Consider the following 17,984-nt stretch of genomic DNA (forward strand, 5'->3'; position numbering starts at 1 on the left):
CTAGGGCCAATATTGTCATTTATTAACTAGCCAGCTTGCATAGAACCCAACGAGAAACCTGATTTGAATACTAAAACTATAAGGTCAGGAGAGACCAATCGTGTGGCATCGTCAAGTTGTCAGGACTTATTTATGTGTGTATTGGGCCTCAAAGGTAGCAAAAGGCCTTTGGGTCTCCGGGTTATTTTGTTCCACTGTATATCATTACCAGATGAAGTCACACTGCAGTTCTTCACGTCCTCTTCTCATTCTCTCTCTCTCTCTTCTCTCTTTCTCTCTTTCTCTCTTTCTCTCTTTCTCTCTCCCTTTCCCCCTTCCCACCTGGCCCGCTTTGCCCTGACACCTGCTGGGAAGGAGGGGGGGGGCTCCAACAACAACAACAGTGTCAAAGCAGAGGAATTGTTGCTGAGGCGGCAGCAAAGTTCAAGACATGGATGTATGTCGATGTGCCTGAGTTGAAATATGGGCTCGGGATGATCTATAGTGGGGGTGGAAGGAGGACAGGCAGGCAGGCAGCTTCTAAACCCTGATAGAAATGTACTGCTTCTACACGTGCCTGCCTGTCTTGGCGGGAGGCATAGGCAACATGACAAACGGACAAGGTGCAACTCTTCCAGTTTGAAAAGGTCATTGTCTGTTTGACAAGTAGAAGAGAATTATGAATAGCTGATCATTCTGTGACATCTGGAGATAATCCATATGGCGTACTCTGAGGTATGTGCTGGCGTGAGGATCTTAACTATTTGGCAACGGTGACCCGGAGGTAAGCATTTTTTTTCCCATATCAGCCCCCGGCATATCTGACCTTCTTAACCCTTTAACCCCACAGATACACAACAGACCAGTGTCGTTCGTTGAGTCATGTTTCATCAGTAGTACTACTAGGCCGACATACACTATTCCACTGTAGGCTGCATACACTTTTCCACTGTAGGCTGCATACACTTTTCTACTGTAGGCTGCATACACTATTCCACTGTAGGCTGCGTACACTATTCCACTGTAGGCTGCGTACACTATTCCACTGTAGGCTGCTATACATTAGACTGACTCGAGCCCCACCCCCCCATCCCCCTCTGACTCACTGAAGCCCTTTTACAACCACTAAGGGCTCTCGTTGCGGATTCGTCCAGAAACTCTACCTCGCTAGGGCTACACCCCAAATGGCACCTTATACTCTATATAGTGCACTAGCATGGTTAAAATAGTGCACTATATAGGGAAAAGGGCTCCATTTGGGACTGAACCTTAGTTGGCTCGCTGGCGTTTCCTTCCTCCGTTCCTTGTGGGGAGCTGTGTTGCATTGAAAGGTCAGGTCTGGGCTGGCCATCCTCTGTCAGGGAATATTAGCGTTAGCATTCCTGCTGCATGAGCGGCTGGAGATGTCTGCATTGCACACACAGACACACCGATCCACCGCCACAGGGAAAACATAGAGCCTCAGCAGCATACAGCCAACCACTAGAATGAGATGAAACACAAAATCAAGGACCATATGGACACAATGAAATGACAATGAGTCAATGTTCAGCATCTTAGCATAGAGTAACCAAGCAAGTCATGCTGTGCCCAAAAATGTGCATTTTTGGAATCCTCTTATCTGCTGCTATCTTGGATCTCCAATTCTTGTTCCGACTTGTGTCGATTTGATTTGGTTCCATCTGATCCTTGAACACTGTATGTTGCTGCCCATAAAAAGTCACCCAGAGAGTCACTTTCAGACTCTGGTCTCAGATCTGGTTTTGCTGTCTTGCCAACTCCTATGGTCATTATGTTTGGCATGGCAACTGTTATATAGGTGTTGTCTATACCGCACAAACAGATCTGGGACCAGAGGGGTATCCTACAATGGAAGCTAGATTTACTCAGGCTGTTGCTCATTCGCCTGCCACTAACTCTATCAGGCTTGTAACTGCTAGTCGATCTCCAAACTCTTGATTGAGACAATGCTGAAACATCAATCCATGGGCGAGTCAGTGCAACATTTTAAATGTTTTCCTGAAATCAAACTTCTTGCAAATTCAGTAGGCTATGGTGTGAAATAGGCTTTTAGAAGTGAGTTTTTTTTGTATCGTTAATGCCGCCTTTGCTTTGGTGTAGAAAAGCACGAACACCTTTTTTCCCCCACTCCTATCAATAAAATAATTGTCATTCAATAGTTTTACTCTACATAACTTTCAAATGCATCCCGTCATTGCTAAATGTGTGATGTGATAGGTATTTTAAAATAAATAATTTAACCCCTTTTTCTCCCCAATTGGTGATATCTAATTGGTAGTTGTCCCATCGCTGCAATTCCCGTACGGACTCAGGAGAGGCGACGGTTGAGAGCCATGCGTTCTCTGAAACACGACCCTGACAAGCCGCACTGTTTCTTGACTTACTGCTCTCTTAACCCGGAAGCCAGCTGCACCAATGTGTCGGAGGAAACACTGTACAACTGGCGACCGTGTCAGCCTGCATGCGCCCGGCCCGCCACAGGAGTCGCTAAGGACATCCCGGCCGGCCAAACCCTCCCCTAACCCGGAAGACGCTGGGCCAATTGAGGCATCGCGAATGGGTCTCCCGGGCGTGGCCGGCTGCGACACAGCCCGGGATCGAACCCAGATCTGTAGTGACGCCTCAAGCACTGCAGTGCCTTAGGCCGCTCGGGAAATATTACTATTTTTAACACTTTATGCGGTTTGGCGACGCCAAACCCACATCTACAAGACCCTGCTAGGTAAAGTTCCCCCTTATCTCAGCTCGTTGGTCACCATAGCAGCACCCACCTGTAGCACGCGCTCCAGCAGGTATATCTCTCTGGTCACCCCCAAAGCCAATTCCTCCATCGGCGGCCTCTCCTTCCAGTTCTCTGCTGCCAATGACTGGAACGAACTGCAAAAATCACTGAAGCTGGAAACACTTATCTCCCTCACTAGCTTTAAGCACCAGCTGTCAGAGCAGCTCACAGATTACTGCACCTGTACATAGCCCATCTATAATTTAGCCCAAACAACTACCCCTTCCCCTACTGTATTTATTTTATTAATTTATTTTGCTCCTTTGCACCCATTATTTATATTTCTACTTTGCACTTTCTTCCACTGCAAATCTACCATTCCATTGTTTTACTTGCTATATTGTATTTACTTTGCCACCATGGCCTTTTTTGCCTTTACCTCCCTTATCTCACCTCATTTGCTCACATTGTATATAGACTTATTTTTCTACTATATTATTGACTGTATGTTTGTTTTTCTCCATGTGTAACTCTGTGTTGTTGTATGTGTCAAACTGCTTGCTTTATCTTGGCCAGGTCGCAATTGTAAATGAGAACTTGTTCTCAACTTGCCTACCTGGTTAAATAAAGGTGAAATATTTTTTTTTTTAAAAGTCCTTTGCTGTTGTTCTGGGATTGATTTGCACTTTTCGCACCAAAGTATGTTCATCTCTAGGAACGTGTCTCCTTCCTGAGCAGTATGACGGCTGCGTGGTCCCATGCATTGGGGAAAATGTGATATCAACTTTGGAGGGGACAATTACATGAAATTTTCTCAAGAGCAATTACTGAGGGGGACACCAAAAGTAGTGCTGTAAAACATAGCCTACATTGTAATATGGTAAATGTATATTGAGGAACCAAAGAAATAAGGTGTTTGCCATACTCCTAACTACCGGTACCCAAAACTACACAACTAATCACAACAGCAATACCATTGCCTTTAACAAATCTTAGTTCAGTCACCAGTTTAAGTTGAGAGTGGGGGTATCCATGGCATTTTCCAATTATGTTCCTATTTTACAAGTAAAAAAAATGGAGAACCTTTCATAATGTTGCCAAACAAAGACTCAACAAACTTACCTGAGACTCCCTGTCTCTGCCAGTCTGTCCCTGCATATCTGTCCCCAACTCTGCTGTCTGTGTGCCATCTGTTGCCTGCTCTGCCTAATGACATCATTGTGAAACATTTCCATTAGAATTTCATTTCTTTCTTATGAACATTTTATCAACTAGTCTTTGAGATATTAGGCTGCTAGGGTTCTTACTATGCGTTTTGGTGTATTGAAAAATACTCTGATGTCCGTCTTTTATTTTTCTGCCATTTTTCTACCTGGCTGGCTGGCTGGCTACACACACAGTGTGTAGGTTATTTACAGTAGGAGATGGGCTTCTATCATCTTATCTTCAATCATTCTATTTGGGCTTCGATCTAAAAGGTAGCTAGCAAATGTGAAATGGATTAAAATGACAAGAGTTGACAGCTGTATGAGTTCACCATTTACACAACATATGCTGCAACCTTTTTGTAATTTTAATAGTTTGTTTCATATTGGCTGGCTTCCAACAATAGCTGAATTTGCAAAGCTAGCGAGCACCAATTCAGTTTCAGTGGTGTTTGCTATAATCTTTGCTACCCGGGTTAAATAAAGGTGAAATAAAATAAATAAATAAAAGTTCACTTGCGACAATTTAGCTTTTGCAACGAGACCATTAAATATATTTAAGACAATGGTAGAAGAGAGTGTAGTTCTGTTCAGTTTGGATTTCAGTTTATCGCTAACCTTATCACAGGGACTTTGAAGCACTAACTTACATCATCTGCATGCTGATTCCATCTTTGACGACACCACATAAACGGAATAGGTACTAGCTAGCTTAATAGTTAATATTTGCGCGCTAGCTCTGCATATTCAGCTAGTGTGTGTGCGCGATTGACTGGATTAACCTCACGTCAGTTACGTGCATTGAGTGCCTTTCAGACAGTAGATACGACCTCTCTGTTACCTAGCAAGCTAAGGAACTGGCAGTGGATCAAACCATTGAGGCAAAGGGTGGGGGGGTTGCAATCTTTTGAAACTTAAAAACGCGCTATTAAGTGTCTATAATCAGCACAATTGCTTTCATTGCGTATTATTAATATTATTTAAATTACATAGTTATGTTTCAGTGATATTGGGGGGGACAAATCATATTTTTCCCAGGATGGGGGGGTCGTGTCCCCCCCGGGATTTCCGCCCCTGGTCCCATGGTGTTTATACTTGCGTACTATTGTTTGTACAGATGAAAGTGGTACCTTCAGGCATTTTGAAATTGCTCCCAAGGATGAACCAGACTTGTAGAGGTCTACAATTTTTTTCAACCTTTTTACAACCTTTTTCAGAGGTCTTGGCTGATTTCTTTTGATTTTTCCATAATGTCAAGCAACGAGGCACTGAGTTTGAAGGTAGGCCTTGAGATACATCCACAGGTACACCTCCAAATGACTCAACTGATGTCAATTAGCCTATCGGAAGCTTTTAAAGCCATGACATAATTTTCTGGAATTTTCCAAGCTGTTTAAAGGCACAGTCAACTTAGTGGATGTAAGCTTCTGACCCACTGGAATTGTCATACAGTGAATTATAAGTGAAATAATCTGTCTGTAAACAATTGGGAAAATGACTTGTCATGCACAAAGTAGATGTTTTAACCGACTTGTCAAAACTATAGTTTGTTAACAAGAAATTTGTGGAGTGGTTGAAAAATGAGTTTTTATGTGAACTTTGACTGTACCTCTCCAAACCTGATTCGTGGTATAGGGCTCAGGGAATCACTTTCACATGTTCTATTTAAACTAAATATTTTTCCTTGTGTGTTACTCCATTTCTTCATTCACCGCACCGCTCCACCACTATCACCACCAGCATCTCCATAATGATCTGTTGCGCAACTGTGGTGGCCTTGTCCCAAATGGAATCTTATCACACAGACACAAGAGGGCCCAGGTCAAAAGGAGTGCACGATATAGGGAACAGGGTGCAATTTGGTACACAGCCTGCTGGTCGTGTGAGTGATGGAAACTGTTTGTTCAGCTGCACTACTTGTCAGACCAGGTCTTGTGCTAATGTAATGTGACATGGGAGTCGGTGGTGGGATGTGCATGAATTCCACCAGGGCAAACCAGAGAGTCAGGCAGGGCAAGCTGCTGTTCATTGTGTGTTCTGTGAAAAGCTGACATGGTGGATCCATGCAGGGAATAAGGCACAAGGGGTTACGCGCGTACACTCACGAAAGGATGCATGTATGCACACATGCTTAATTTAGAGTTATTAATGTACCATTTAGTTGTTCTGGGCTCTCCCGAGTGGTGCAACAGTCTAAGGCACTGCAGTGCTTGAGGCGTCAATACAGACCTGCTGTGTCAGGGTTTGACCGGGGGGCTTTACTTGGCTCATCGTTCTCTAGCAAATCCTTGTGGGGGGCGGGCGCCTGCAGGCTGACTTCGGTTATCAGTTGAGCGGTGTTTCCTCCGACACATTGGTACGGCTGGCTTCCAGGTGAAGCAGGCGGGTGTAATGGAGCGTGGTTTGGAGGGTCATGTTTCGAGGGACGCATGACTCGACCTTCGCCTCTCCCGAGCCAGTTGGGGAGTTGCAGTGATGAGAGAAGATCGTAATTGAATCGCAATTGGATATGACAAAATTGGGGAGAAGGGGGTAAAATACAACAACAAAAAATACTTTAGTAGTTCTACAAACGTGTTGCGCAATTGCATAGCCTATAGAAATGTTGCACAACTTGAGCTCATGGGCTCTCATGAAGTGTTAGATTTGATTTTGATACATTTGCATTGATGTCAAAGTGATTAGAGGGACAATATAGTGCTGAGTACCAGGCAGTTAGCAAGTTTGGTAGGCTACTAATGACCATCAGCAGCATCAGAGCCGTTTAGCCTCATTACCGTGACTAAACGGTTACGTGGAATTTGACTCGTGACCGCCGGTGTGGTGGTAATACAGTCACCGCAACAGCCCTACACATGGAGAGAGACACACACGGACACACTCAGAGTTCGTGCTCTCATATGTAAATGTCCAGTTAAGGGAAACCTGTCTTTCTGCTTTTTCATTTCAAGGTTAAGTGCTTTTGTGCAATTGTGTTTGCACACAACATTTAACTTGACATGGTCAGATTTGAAGCTATAATGGTGACGTCAGGTAATGTAATGTCGATCATCTTCTCTCGACTATCCCCAAAATTGCTACAAATGTCTTCACAGGCTCCTGGCCATTGAGCCATAGGGATTTGGCCAAAAGTAGTGCGTTAAATAGGGAATAGGTTCCCATTTGAGACGTAACCCTGGAGTTTTTTAGTTTTTTTGATCTCCTTATTTTTTGAGTGGAGAGATGAGAGGAGGAGGAAGTGGTCTCGGTCCTGAGGCCACGGGTACATAATGAATGGGGAGCCGGTGCAGTAATCTCCATTTAAGAAGAGGAGTGTTAAAGGAGCACTTTTTTATTGATGACATTTGCCATGGTTTTGCCCCAAAGAAACACAGAAGGAAAGAGAGTGATAGGCGAGATGGAAGATGACAAGGAAGTAGCTGAAGGAACAAAATATTAAATCGAGAGCAAAACACTGGTTATTATTTTTACCTACTGTAACAGCTAACACCATCCCCCGGGGGTTCAAACGAGGTAACTAGACCGGGTCATGGGTTCTGTGGTGCAGAGGTGACCACACTCCCTAAGCCACCTGGCCAACTCCTCAATGTAACACAATTCCTCCTGGCCAACTCCTCAATGTAACACAATGCCACCTGGCCAACTCCTCAATGTAACACAAAGCCACCTGGCCAACTCCTCAATGTAACACAAAGCCACCTGGCCAACTCCTCAATGTAACACAATGCCACCTGGCCAACCCCTCAATGTAACACAATGCCACCTGGCCAACTCCTCAACGTAACACAATGCCACCTGGCCAACTCCTCAACGTAACACAATGCCACCTGGCCAACTCCTCAACGTAACACAATGCCACCTGGCCAACTCCTCAACGTAACACAATGCCACCTGGCCAACTGCTCAACGTAACACAATGCCACCTGGCCAACTGCTCAACGTAACACAATGCCACCTGGCCAACTGCTCAACGTAACACAATGCCACCTGGCCAACTGCTCAACGTAACACAATGCCACCTGGCCAACTCCTCAATGTAACACAATGCCACCTGGCCAACTCCTCAACGTAACACAATGCCACCTGGCCAACTCCTCAACGTAACACAATGCCACCTGGCCAACTCCTCAACGTAACACAATGCCACCTGGCCAACTCCTCAACGTAACACAATGCCACCTGGCCAGCTGCTCAACGTAACACAATGCCACCTGGCCAACTCCTCAACGTAACACAATGCCACCTGGCCAGCTGCTCAACGTAACACAATGCCACCTGGCCAACTCCTCAACGTAACACAATGCCACCTGGCCAACTCCTCAACGTAACCCAATGCCACCTGGCCAACTCCTCAACGTAACCCAATGCCACCTGGCCAACTCCTCAACGTAACCCAATGCCACCTGGCCAACTCCTCAACGTAACCCAATGCCACCTGGCCAACTCCTCAACGTAACACAAAGGACAAGGTAACTAAGCCTAGACAATATTTTTCCCCCACAGGTATGACTAGCCTGTGTTTTTTGTTTTTTTCCCCTGGTGCTAGGGGGTTCAAATTAGGTAGACTAGGCCAGGTCCAGTAAAGAGCTTGGCCATGAAGGTAAATTAGGTAGACTAGGCCAGGTCCAGTAAAGAGCTTGGCCATGAAGGGAAATTAGGTAGACTAGGCCAGGTCCAGTAAAGAGCTTGGCCATGAAGGGAAATTAGGTAGACTAGGCCAGGTCCAGTAAAGAGCTTGGCCATGAAGGGAAATTAGGTAGACTAGGCCAGGTCCAGTAAAGAGCTTGGCCATGAAGGGAAATTAGGTAGACTAGGCCAGGTCCAGTAAAGAGCTTGGCCATGAAGGGAAATTAGGTAGACTAGGCCAGGTCCAGTAAAGAGCTTGGCCATGAAGGGAAATTAGGTAGACTAGGCCAGGTCCAGTAAAGAGCTTGGCCATGAAGGTAAATTAGGTAGACTAGGCCAGGTCCAGTAAAGAGCTTGGCCATGAAGCAGTGGAGTGTCCACCCTTTTTTTGTCAGCTTTTGTTCAGACATTTTCGGCTGGGTGTCAGAGGGGGGACGCAGAAAAATAGTTGAGTATCATCCACGTAGCATAGCAATGGTAGGAGAAACCATGTGAGTATATTACATTGCTGAGCGACTTGGTGTACAGAGAGAACAGGAGAGGGCCTAGATCTGAGCTCTGGTAGACACCAGTAGAGAGACCATGTGGTGCAGACACAGATCCCCTTCATGTCATCTTGTTCAAACCACCATTTAAGTTTTACTTACAAGTTACTTACAAAAAAGGATTTCCAAGAAAAACTCAATGGAGGCTTGATTTGTGTACTGATGAGGTTTTCCATTACGTCTCTCTGCAAAGCTGGTACATTATGGTACTATGCCCTATTGTATAGCAATCTACTGCCATGTGTGCTCTGCTGTTGTCTGATAGCCGCCTCTCGCACAGACAGAGCCCCACCAGACGGATGTGACGGGGAGAAGATGAATGGAGTACTATCTCTTATCATTGACTGTTTGCCAGTCTCTCTCCACGCTCACTGGCGTACTATCCCCGCCCAGTCTGTTTGTATTACTGTGTGTGTGTGTGTGTGTGTGTGTGTGTGTGTGTGTGGTGTGTGTGTGTGTGTGTGTGTGTGTCTGCTTGTTGTTGATTTATCGCAGTCTGTCTGATCGTGTGCATTGTCTATGGAGGGAGGCCTATTATGGATTGTGCTTACAGTATATCATCTGTGTGTGTAAAAGCTTGATTGGCGTTGCATTATGCTACCTTATCTACACCAGTAGATAACGTCATGTGTGAAAAAATATACATTATTAAATGAAGTGCCCTTTAATATAGCCTAGACCACATAGATTTGTTTGTTGTTGCCAGTTTCTGGTGTTTTGTGGTGGAAAACTGAGCAAGTCGACCATAGCCCTTCAACCCTGTTACCAATAGATAGACAGGGTAGAAATGTTTTAACAATGTCAATTTCTTTGGTGAAGCTTGCCTTGCGTTCAGTTGCCCCTCCCTGTTGCACACAACAAGCTTCCATTCCCCCTGTCACAAGGGGATTAATGACTTTTAAGATGAGGTTGTCAGGCCTGTTACGGTCAGCCCTGTTACTTTATAAACCAAACTTTTTTGTCAATTCACAATGCAGAATAATAAGCCTATTACGTATGTATGACAGCTAGGGCCAGGCAATTAATTATATCTACCGCAACCCTTTAAAGACAGAACACAGTTCAGTAACATGTCCATAATTGATTACTTTTCAGACAATACCTTTTTAGACAATGTAATTCAGCTCCGGCATGTAATGTTGTCTCCCTGACAACAACGAACTTTGCTGATTTGAAGTCCTGCTATGATTTTTTTTTAATGATAGGGCAGCTAAATGTGCGTTCATTCTACTAAATGTCTTGTTAAGTCGCAATATATAAAAAACTTCAAAGTACTTTTCTTTTAGGAATAAGTGGTTTGCGCGCAGGCATGCTAGGATTGACAGTTCTGTTTACCTAGTGATGGAAGCGGCATTACTTTACAGACAAGTAAAATGCTGTTTATGTCTCCAGAGGTTTTCCGTCAGCTTTTTTAAAAATGCCATAGTGTAGCCTACCCTAACAGACAAACATGTTGTAGCCTGGTGGCATGGTCTACATCACAGCGTATATCTCCCCCCAAAGTGCTCTGGCTGGCTGGCCCTTAATGCGGCTGTAAATCAGGCTCTGTCTGGTCTGGAGGTGCTCTGCCAGGCACCCCCTCTCTGCCAAAGCGCACGTCTGCCAGGGGAGCTCCCCTTAGTTATGCTTTATGGTAATTTAGTTGACTGGCCTGCCATTCATCACTCACACAGTACATGTTCAACCACAGCTCAGAGCTTCACCTCCCCCTCCACACAGGAGAAGCAGCTTCCAGGAATGGTGGATTGCGGGGGGTGGAGATGAGGGTGAAATTTATCAACTCCAGGCTGGATGTGGTATCAGGATATATACAGTACCAGTCAAAAGCTTGGACACCTACTCATTCAAGTTTTTTAAAATTTATTTGTACTATTTTGTACATTGTAGAATAATAGTGAAGACATAAACTATGAAATAACACATATGGAATCATGTAGTAGAAAAATTATTAAATAAATGTAGTAACCAAAAAAGTGTAAAACAAATCAAAATATACTTTATATTTGAGATTCTTGAAAGTAGCCACCCTTTGCCTTGACAGCTTTGAACACTCTTGGCATTCTCTCAACCAGCTTCATGAGGTAGTCACCTGGAATGCATTTCAAGTAACAGGTGTGCCTTGTTAATTTGTGGAATTTCTTTCCTTCTTAATGTGTTTGAGCCAATCAGTTGTGTTGTGACAAGGAAGGGATGGTATACAGAAGATAGCCCTATTTGGTAAAATACCAAGTCCATATTATGGCAAGAACAGCTCAAATAAGCAAAGAGAAATGAAAGTCCTTTATTACTTTAAGACATGAAGGTCAGTCAATGCGAAAAATGTCAAGTACTTTGAACGTTTCTTCAAGTGCAGTCGCAAAAACCATCAAACGCTATGATGAAACTGGCTCTCATGAGGACCTCCACAGGAAAGGAAGACCCAGAGGATAAGTTCATTAGAAGTACCAGTCTCAGAAATTACAGGCCAGATAATTGCTTCACAGAGTTCAAGTAACAGACACATCCCAACATCAACTGTTCAGAGGAGACTGTGTGAATCAGGCCTTCATGGTCAAATTGCTGCAAAGGAACCACTACTAAAGGACACCCATAAGAAGAAGAGACTTGCTTGGGCCAAGAAACACGAGCAATGGACATTAGATCAGTGGAAATCAGTCATTTGGTCTGATGAGTCCAAATTTGAGATTTTTGGTTCTAATTGCTGTGTCTTTGTGAGATGCGTAGGTGAACGGATGAACTCTGCATGTGTGGTTCCCACCGTGAAGCATGGAGGTGGTGGTGTGGGGATTGGGTGACACTGTTAGTTATTTATTTAGAATTCAAGGCACAATTAACAAGCATGAATACCACAGCATTCTGCAGCGATACGCCATCCCCTCTGGCTTGAGCTTTGTGGGACTATCATTTCTTTTTCAACAGGACAATGATCCAACACACCTCCAGGCAGTGTAAGGGCTATTTTACCAAGAAGGAGCATGATGGAGTTCTGCGTCAGTTGACCTGGCCTCCACAACCCAATTGAGATGGTTTGGGATGAGTTGGACCGCAGAGTAAAGGAAAAGCAGCCAACAAGTGCTCAGCATATGTGGGAACTCCTTTGACTGTTGGAAAAGTTTTCCAGGTGAAGCTCGTTGAGAATGCCAAGAGCGTGTAAAGCTGTAATCAAGGCAAAGTGTGGCTACTTTGAAGAATCTAAATTTTAAATATATTTAAAATATTTAACACTTTTTTGTGGTTCATACATTATTCAATATGTGTTATTTCATACTTTTGATGTCTTAACTATTATTCTACAATGTAGAAAAATAGTAAAAAATAAAGAAAAACCGTTGAATGAGTAGGTGTGTCCGAACTTTTGACTGGTACTGTATATTTTGTGTACTAGTATAAGATGTCTGTTAGTGGAAAGAAACTGATTCATGCAACTGAACTGTTTTCTCTTTCTCTCTGCCTTTCTGTATTCTTTCTCTGTCTCACTCTCTCTCTCAATCTCCCTACATGTCCTTTTCTCTGCCCTGCAGCACTGCAAAGTATAATGTCCTCACCTTCCTACCTCGGTTCCTCTACTCTCAGTTCAGAAGGGCTGCCAACTCCTTCTTCCTCTTCATCGCTCTCCTGCAGGTAAGACAGATTATTTGTATTGGTTGCTAGAGATTTGCCATCTGTAGTAAAGGTCACATTAATATTCAAACACACACTGAATACCTCACATGCATTCCCAAACTGAATACACACACTACTGAAAAATACATGTGGGAACGTGAGTGTCCCTGTCTAAAGGAAATTAGTGTTTTACTTCCTCTTCCTCAACACACATCATTCCACACATCAGAGGCTGCTGTGGAGAAGCACCACAACTATATTTGAGTGCTTTCCCAGACATGAGTTGTAGCAGAGGACAAACAAAGATTCCTAACACAGACCAGTGCTCACATGGATAGCGTGGAAATATTATCATTTGGATGGTGGAGCTGGGATTTATATGGTTAGATCAGGGTCGTGTTCATTAGGCACCAAACAGATGAAAATGGACCGAAACATGGAGGGACTACCTGGACTTGACCTTATAGAACCTTAGTGTGAATCTAAAAAAACAACTCTCTCCTAGGAGTTCAAAGCTCCACGTAACTGATTAGGACAATGGATTCAGGGCAGGACTTAAACCTCAATCTTTTACCACTCTGGATTCTGCTAACTAATGCAACGGTAATGAGAGCTGACTAACACAGCGTTAATGAGAGTGTTTGATGCTAAACGTGACCGCTTCAGGAAACTAGGCGTACATCGCGGGTCATTACTTCACAGGAGAGCGGTTTGTACGTCAATGTTTTTTTGCAGAAATGCCTTCTCGAACTTTCTCGAACATGTGAACTTTCACATGCATTAATAACAAAGTTGTATGCCATCTGTAAATACTAATAAAATTGTTAAAGTATGAGCCTAGTCGGTTTAGCCACAGCAACCTTACCGCTAGCCATGATTGGCTGAGATAATGAGTGGGCTGGACATGCCGAGAGATGAGTTCGGATTGGTCTGCCATATAGCACACTTCTGTCTATTTGAGCTGGTCAGTATGTGTAGGGAATCCTGTCTAACGAGGCTTTAAAAAATATATATATTGGGTAGTAAAACTAAACAAAAAGACTCCACCATGCAAGTATCCATTTCAATAGAATGTCACTGCAACTGTTTCAGCGTGCACTCATCTGAGCGCAGAATAACTGATGAATTTATGAACGCTCAACACCCGTTGAATATGGCCGGTGTCAGTAAACATTGGCAAAAAAGCATAATTAAGTTGTTTCCAGGAGCACAGTTAGTCACCATTGCTATTGATAACATGATAACAGCCAAACCAGCTCTGCTAGGGCGAGTAAAATGGTCTGAGTTTGGGTGGGGGCTAAAGCTTAAGATGATTCTTATGGCATTGCACAGTCAGTGTGAACCAGAATGACTTGACGCAATGGGCCAAGCAAGCTGTACAAAGAAAATGGAAACGACACAGGACGTCTTATTTAATTCAAGGGGTTGCAGTCTGCCGTGAGCGTTCATCCATGTATACGGGAAAAAGTCTAGCTACATTTCCAGATATTAACAATGGGGAAAGTAATTCTGCTTTGAAAGTTGATAAACATGTAAACTCACGTTTGAGAAAATTACCCTTGTATGTTTTGGTACACTTACTGGAGAGCTCTTTGTCTACACCCATTCTGCATCGTTCACACCCTCTTAAGCCTTAGCCTCACCTATCTCTTTAAGGATTCAAATGTGAGGCCATTTGCTAAACAGAGTGATTGGTTTAGTAAACAACCAAATATTTTAAGACTAAAAGTGGTGAAAGTAGTAGCCTACAATAGGGAAAACTCCCGGTAAAAATACACTTTATCTAGTCCAAGAAGCAGTGCGGCTTGGCAGAGTCGTGTTTCGGAGGATGCATGGCTCTCAACCGTCGCCTCTCCCAAGTCCGTATGGGAGTTGCAGCGATGGGACAAGACTGTAACTACCAATTGGATATCACGAAATTGGGGAGAAAAAGTACAACAAAAAACTCTTAACAAATTTTGCTACAGAAGAGCGAGGCGGTCGGTCACAGATCTTGACAACTTGATTGCTAATAAGCAAAGAATTTGGGACTATATCAACAATGGACTAGTGAAACAAATACCAAAAGATTGTTTTTGCGTGGAATTTCTTTAATAGTAGCTTTGTAAAGTTAAATCAAATTAATGATATTATTCATTATACTGCATGACTGTGTCCTGCAGTCTTTGTAAAAGCGTACAATGGGCGCCTTGGAGAGACTCACAATGAATCTCCCATTCCCCTTCTATGTAATGAATATTGACTATCATACCATCCATCTCAACCTAGCAAGAGCCAGTGACACCCCACCCTTACATGTCCCAGAACACTGTCTGCATCCCAAAGGACACCCTATTCCCTATTTGGTGCACTAGTTTTAAGCAGGACCCATAGTGCTCTGGTCAAAAGTAGTGCACTTTATGTTGACTTTTTTCACATTTTGTTACGTTACAGCCTTGTTTTAAAAATGATTAAATAAAACAAATTACTCATGTACACACAATACCCCATAATGACAGTGAAAACAGGTTTTTAGAAATGTTTGCTAATTCATGACAAAATAAAAAAACGATACCTTATTTACATAAGTATTCAGAGCCTTTGCTATGAGACTTGAAGTTGAGCTCAGGTGCATCCTGTTTCCATTGATAATCCTTGATGTTTCTACAACTTGATTGGAGTCCACCTGTGGTAAATTAAATTGATTGCACATGATTTTGGAAAGGCACACACCTGTCTATATAAGGTCCCACAATTGACACTGCATGTCAGGACAAAAACCAGGTTGAGGCACAGATCTGGGGAAGGGTACCAAAACATTTCTGCACTATTGAAGGTCCACAAGGACACAGTAGCCTCCATCGTTCTTAAATGAAAGAAGTTTGAAACCACCAAGAGTCTTCCTAGAGCTGGCCGCCTGGCCAAACTGAGCAATTGGGGAAGAAGGGCCTTGGTCAGGGATTTGACCAAGAACCCGATGGTCACTCTGACAGAGCTCCAGAGTTCCTCTGTGGAGATGGGAGAACCTTCCAGAAGGACAGCCATCTCTGCAGCACTCCACCAATCAGGCCTTTCAGGTAGTGGCCAGATGAAAGCCACTTCTCCGTAAAAGGCACATGACAGCCTGCTTGGAGTTTGCACTGTACACGGATTGACTGATTTGATTGACAGATGCACCCCCAGTGTCCCCTGGCCTGTCTCCTGTCCCTCTAATAGCCCCCTAGTGGGTCGCTTCTGGTGACCTCTGCTTGACAAACAGCCCCCTGCCAAGCTCAGTGTCAGAAGGTTGTCCTTATCTGCGTTTGTGCGCAGATATGAGTGAGCACCATGGGATGCTCTCGGGGGAGAAAAATTACTTCCAAGAGTGCTGGCTTGGTCAATATTGACTGAACAGGTGCTACACTGTAGCTAGATAGCTAGATATTTTTTATTTCAATATCAGCCTGTAGGCCCTGGTCAAAAAATAGTGCACTATAAAGGGAATAGGATGCCATTTGGGACGCATGCTATGTGATTCAGTGATGTTTGATTTTGAACTGGGACGTGTGCTTTTCCTTTCAGCAAATTCCGGATGTGTCTCCCACGGGTCGCTGGACAACTCTGGTGCCGCTCCTCTTCATCCTGGTGGTGGCAGCAGTCAAGGAGTTCATTGAGGATCTGGTGAGGGAACACTACCAACACTGAACACTGGGGAACACCACCAACACTGAAGAATATGAACACTGGGGAACACTACCAACACTGAACACTGGGGAACACTACCAACACTGAACACTGGGGAACACTACCAACACTGAACACTGGGGAACACTACCAACACTGAACACTGGGGAACACTACCAACACTGAACACTGGGGAACACTACCAACACTGAACACTGGGGAACACTACCAACACTGAACACTGGGGAACACTACCAACACTGAACACTGGGGAACACTACCAACACTGAACACTGGGGAACACTACCAACACTGAACACTGGGGAACACTACCAACACTGAACACTGGGGAACACTACCAACACTGAACACTGGGGAACACTACCAACACTGAACACTGGGGAACACTACCAACACTGAACACTGGGGAACACTACCAACACTGAACACTGGGGAACACTACCAACACTGAACACTGGGGAACACTACCAACACTGAACACTGGGGAACACTACCAACACTGAACACTGGGGAACACTACCAACACTGAACACTGGGGAACACTACCAACACTGAACACTGGGGAACACTACCAACACTGAACACTGGGGAACACTACCAACACTGAACACTGGGGAACACTACCAACACTGAACACTGGGGAACTCTATCAACACTGAACACTGGGGAACACTACCAACACTGAACACTGGGGAACACTACCAACACTGAACACTGGGGAACACTATCAACACTGAACACTGGGGAACACTACCAACACTGAACACTGGGGAACACTATCAACACTGAACACTGGGGAACACTACCAACACTGAACACTGGGGAACACTACCAACACTGAACACTGGGGAACACTACCAACACTGAACACTGGGGGGAACACTACCAACACTGGGGGGAACACTACCAACACTGGGGGGAACACTACCAACACTGGGGGAACACTACCAACACTGGGGGAACACTACCAACACTGAACACTGGGGGAACACTACCAACACTGAACACTACCAACACTGAACGCTGGGGGGAAACACTACCAACACTGGGGGAACACTTAACTCAAATTGCCTCTTTGATACCTTAATCTGACATTAACAACACCTGTTTGTTTTCAAGGCTTTTAAATAGGTTTTGTATAATTTCAGCCAGTTGTTTTGAAAGTAGCACTCACAAACCAAAACAGGTCCCAGAAAATTGTGCACAGTTGTGTACCTCATCCAATTGGTATGATATGTTATGAATTCCAATTTGTACAATATGTTACACATTTGTAAGTGCTTAAAATCCCGTTCAATCTTTTAAGTCTTCTGACCTCAATGGGACCTAAATTAGCCTAAGGCTGAATAAAACATTTATAAAAAAAATAGGCTGATTAACCGTATAGCCTAAAGGACATAATGCATTCTCAAGGAAGAATCTGTTGAATTTGAGCATTTGTGTGAGACTGGCACACTTCTAGGCTTTATCAATAGAGGTTCTATTTTTTTAATTTTAGTATTAGGCAAGATGTTTGCCTGCCTTGATTGAATTGACCATACTCTAACTCAATACGGTAGCCACTGTAAATGGATGAGAGTGAATAGATGTTCAGTTGCACGGTCTGGTTGGTATTGTTGG

At 44.0% G+C, this 17,984-nt stretch overlaps 1 protein-coding gene across 4 annotated transcripts in view; it reads left to right on the forward strand.

Moving 5' to 3' along the window:
• The window catches only part of atp8a1 (ATPase phospholipid transporting 8A1), a 210,649-nt gene that overhangs the window by 62,476 nt on the left and 130,189 nt on the right, over positions 1-17,984 (forward strand). For all 4 annotated transcript variants that reach the window (XM_014199121.2, XM_014199123.2, XM_014199122.2 and 1 more), the window contains exons 3-4: positions 12,620-12,719; positions 16,242-16,340. In XM_014199121.2, the coding sequence (XP_014054596.1) occupies positions 12,620-12,719; positions 16,242-16,340 (199 nt within the window). The remainder of the gene's footprint in view (positions 1-12,619; positions 12,720-16,241; positions 16,341-17,984) is intronic.

The sequence above is a fragment of the Salmo salar genome, chromosome ssa05 (assembly GCF_905237065.1).
Source record: "Salmo salar chromosome ssa05, Ssal_v3.1, whole genome shotgun sequence".
NCBI lineage: Eukaryota > Metazoa > Chordata > Actinopteri > Salmoniformes > Salmonidae > Salmo > Salmo salar.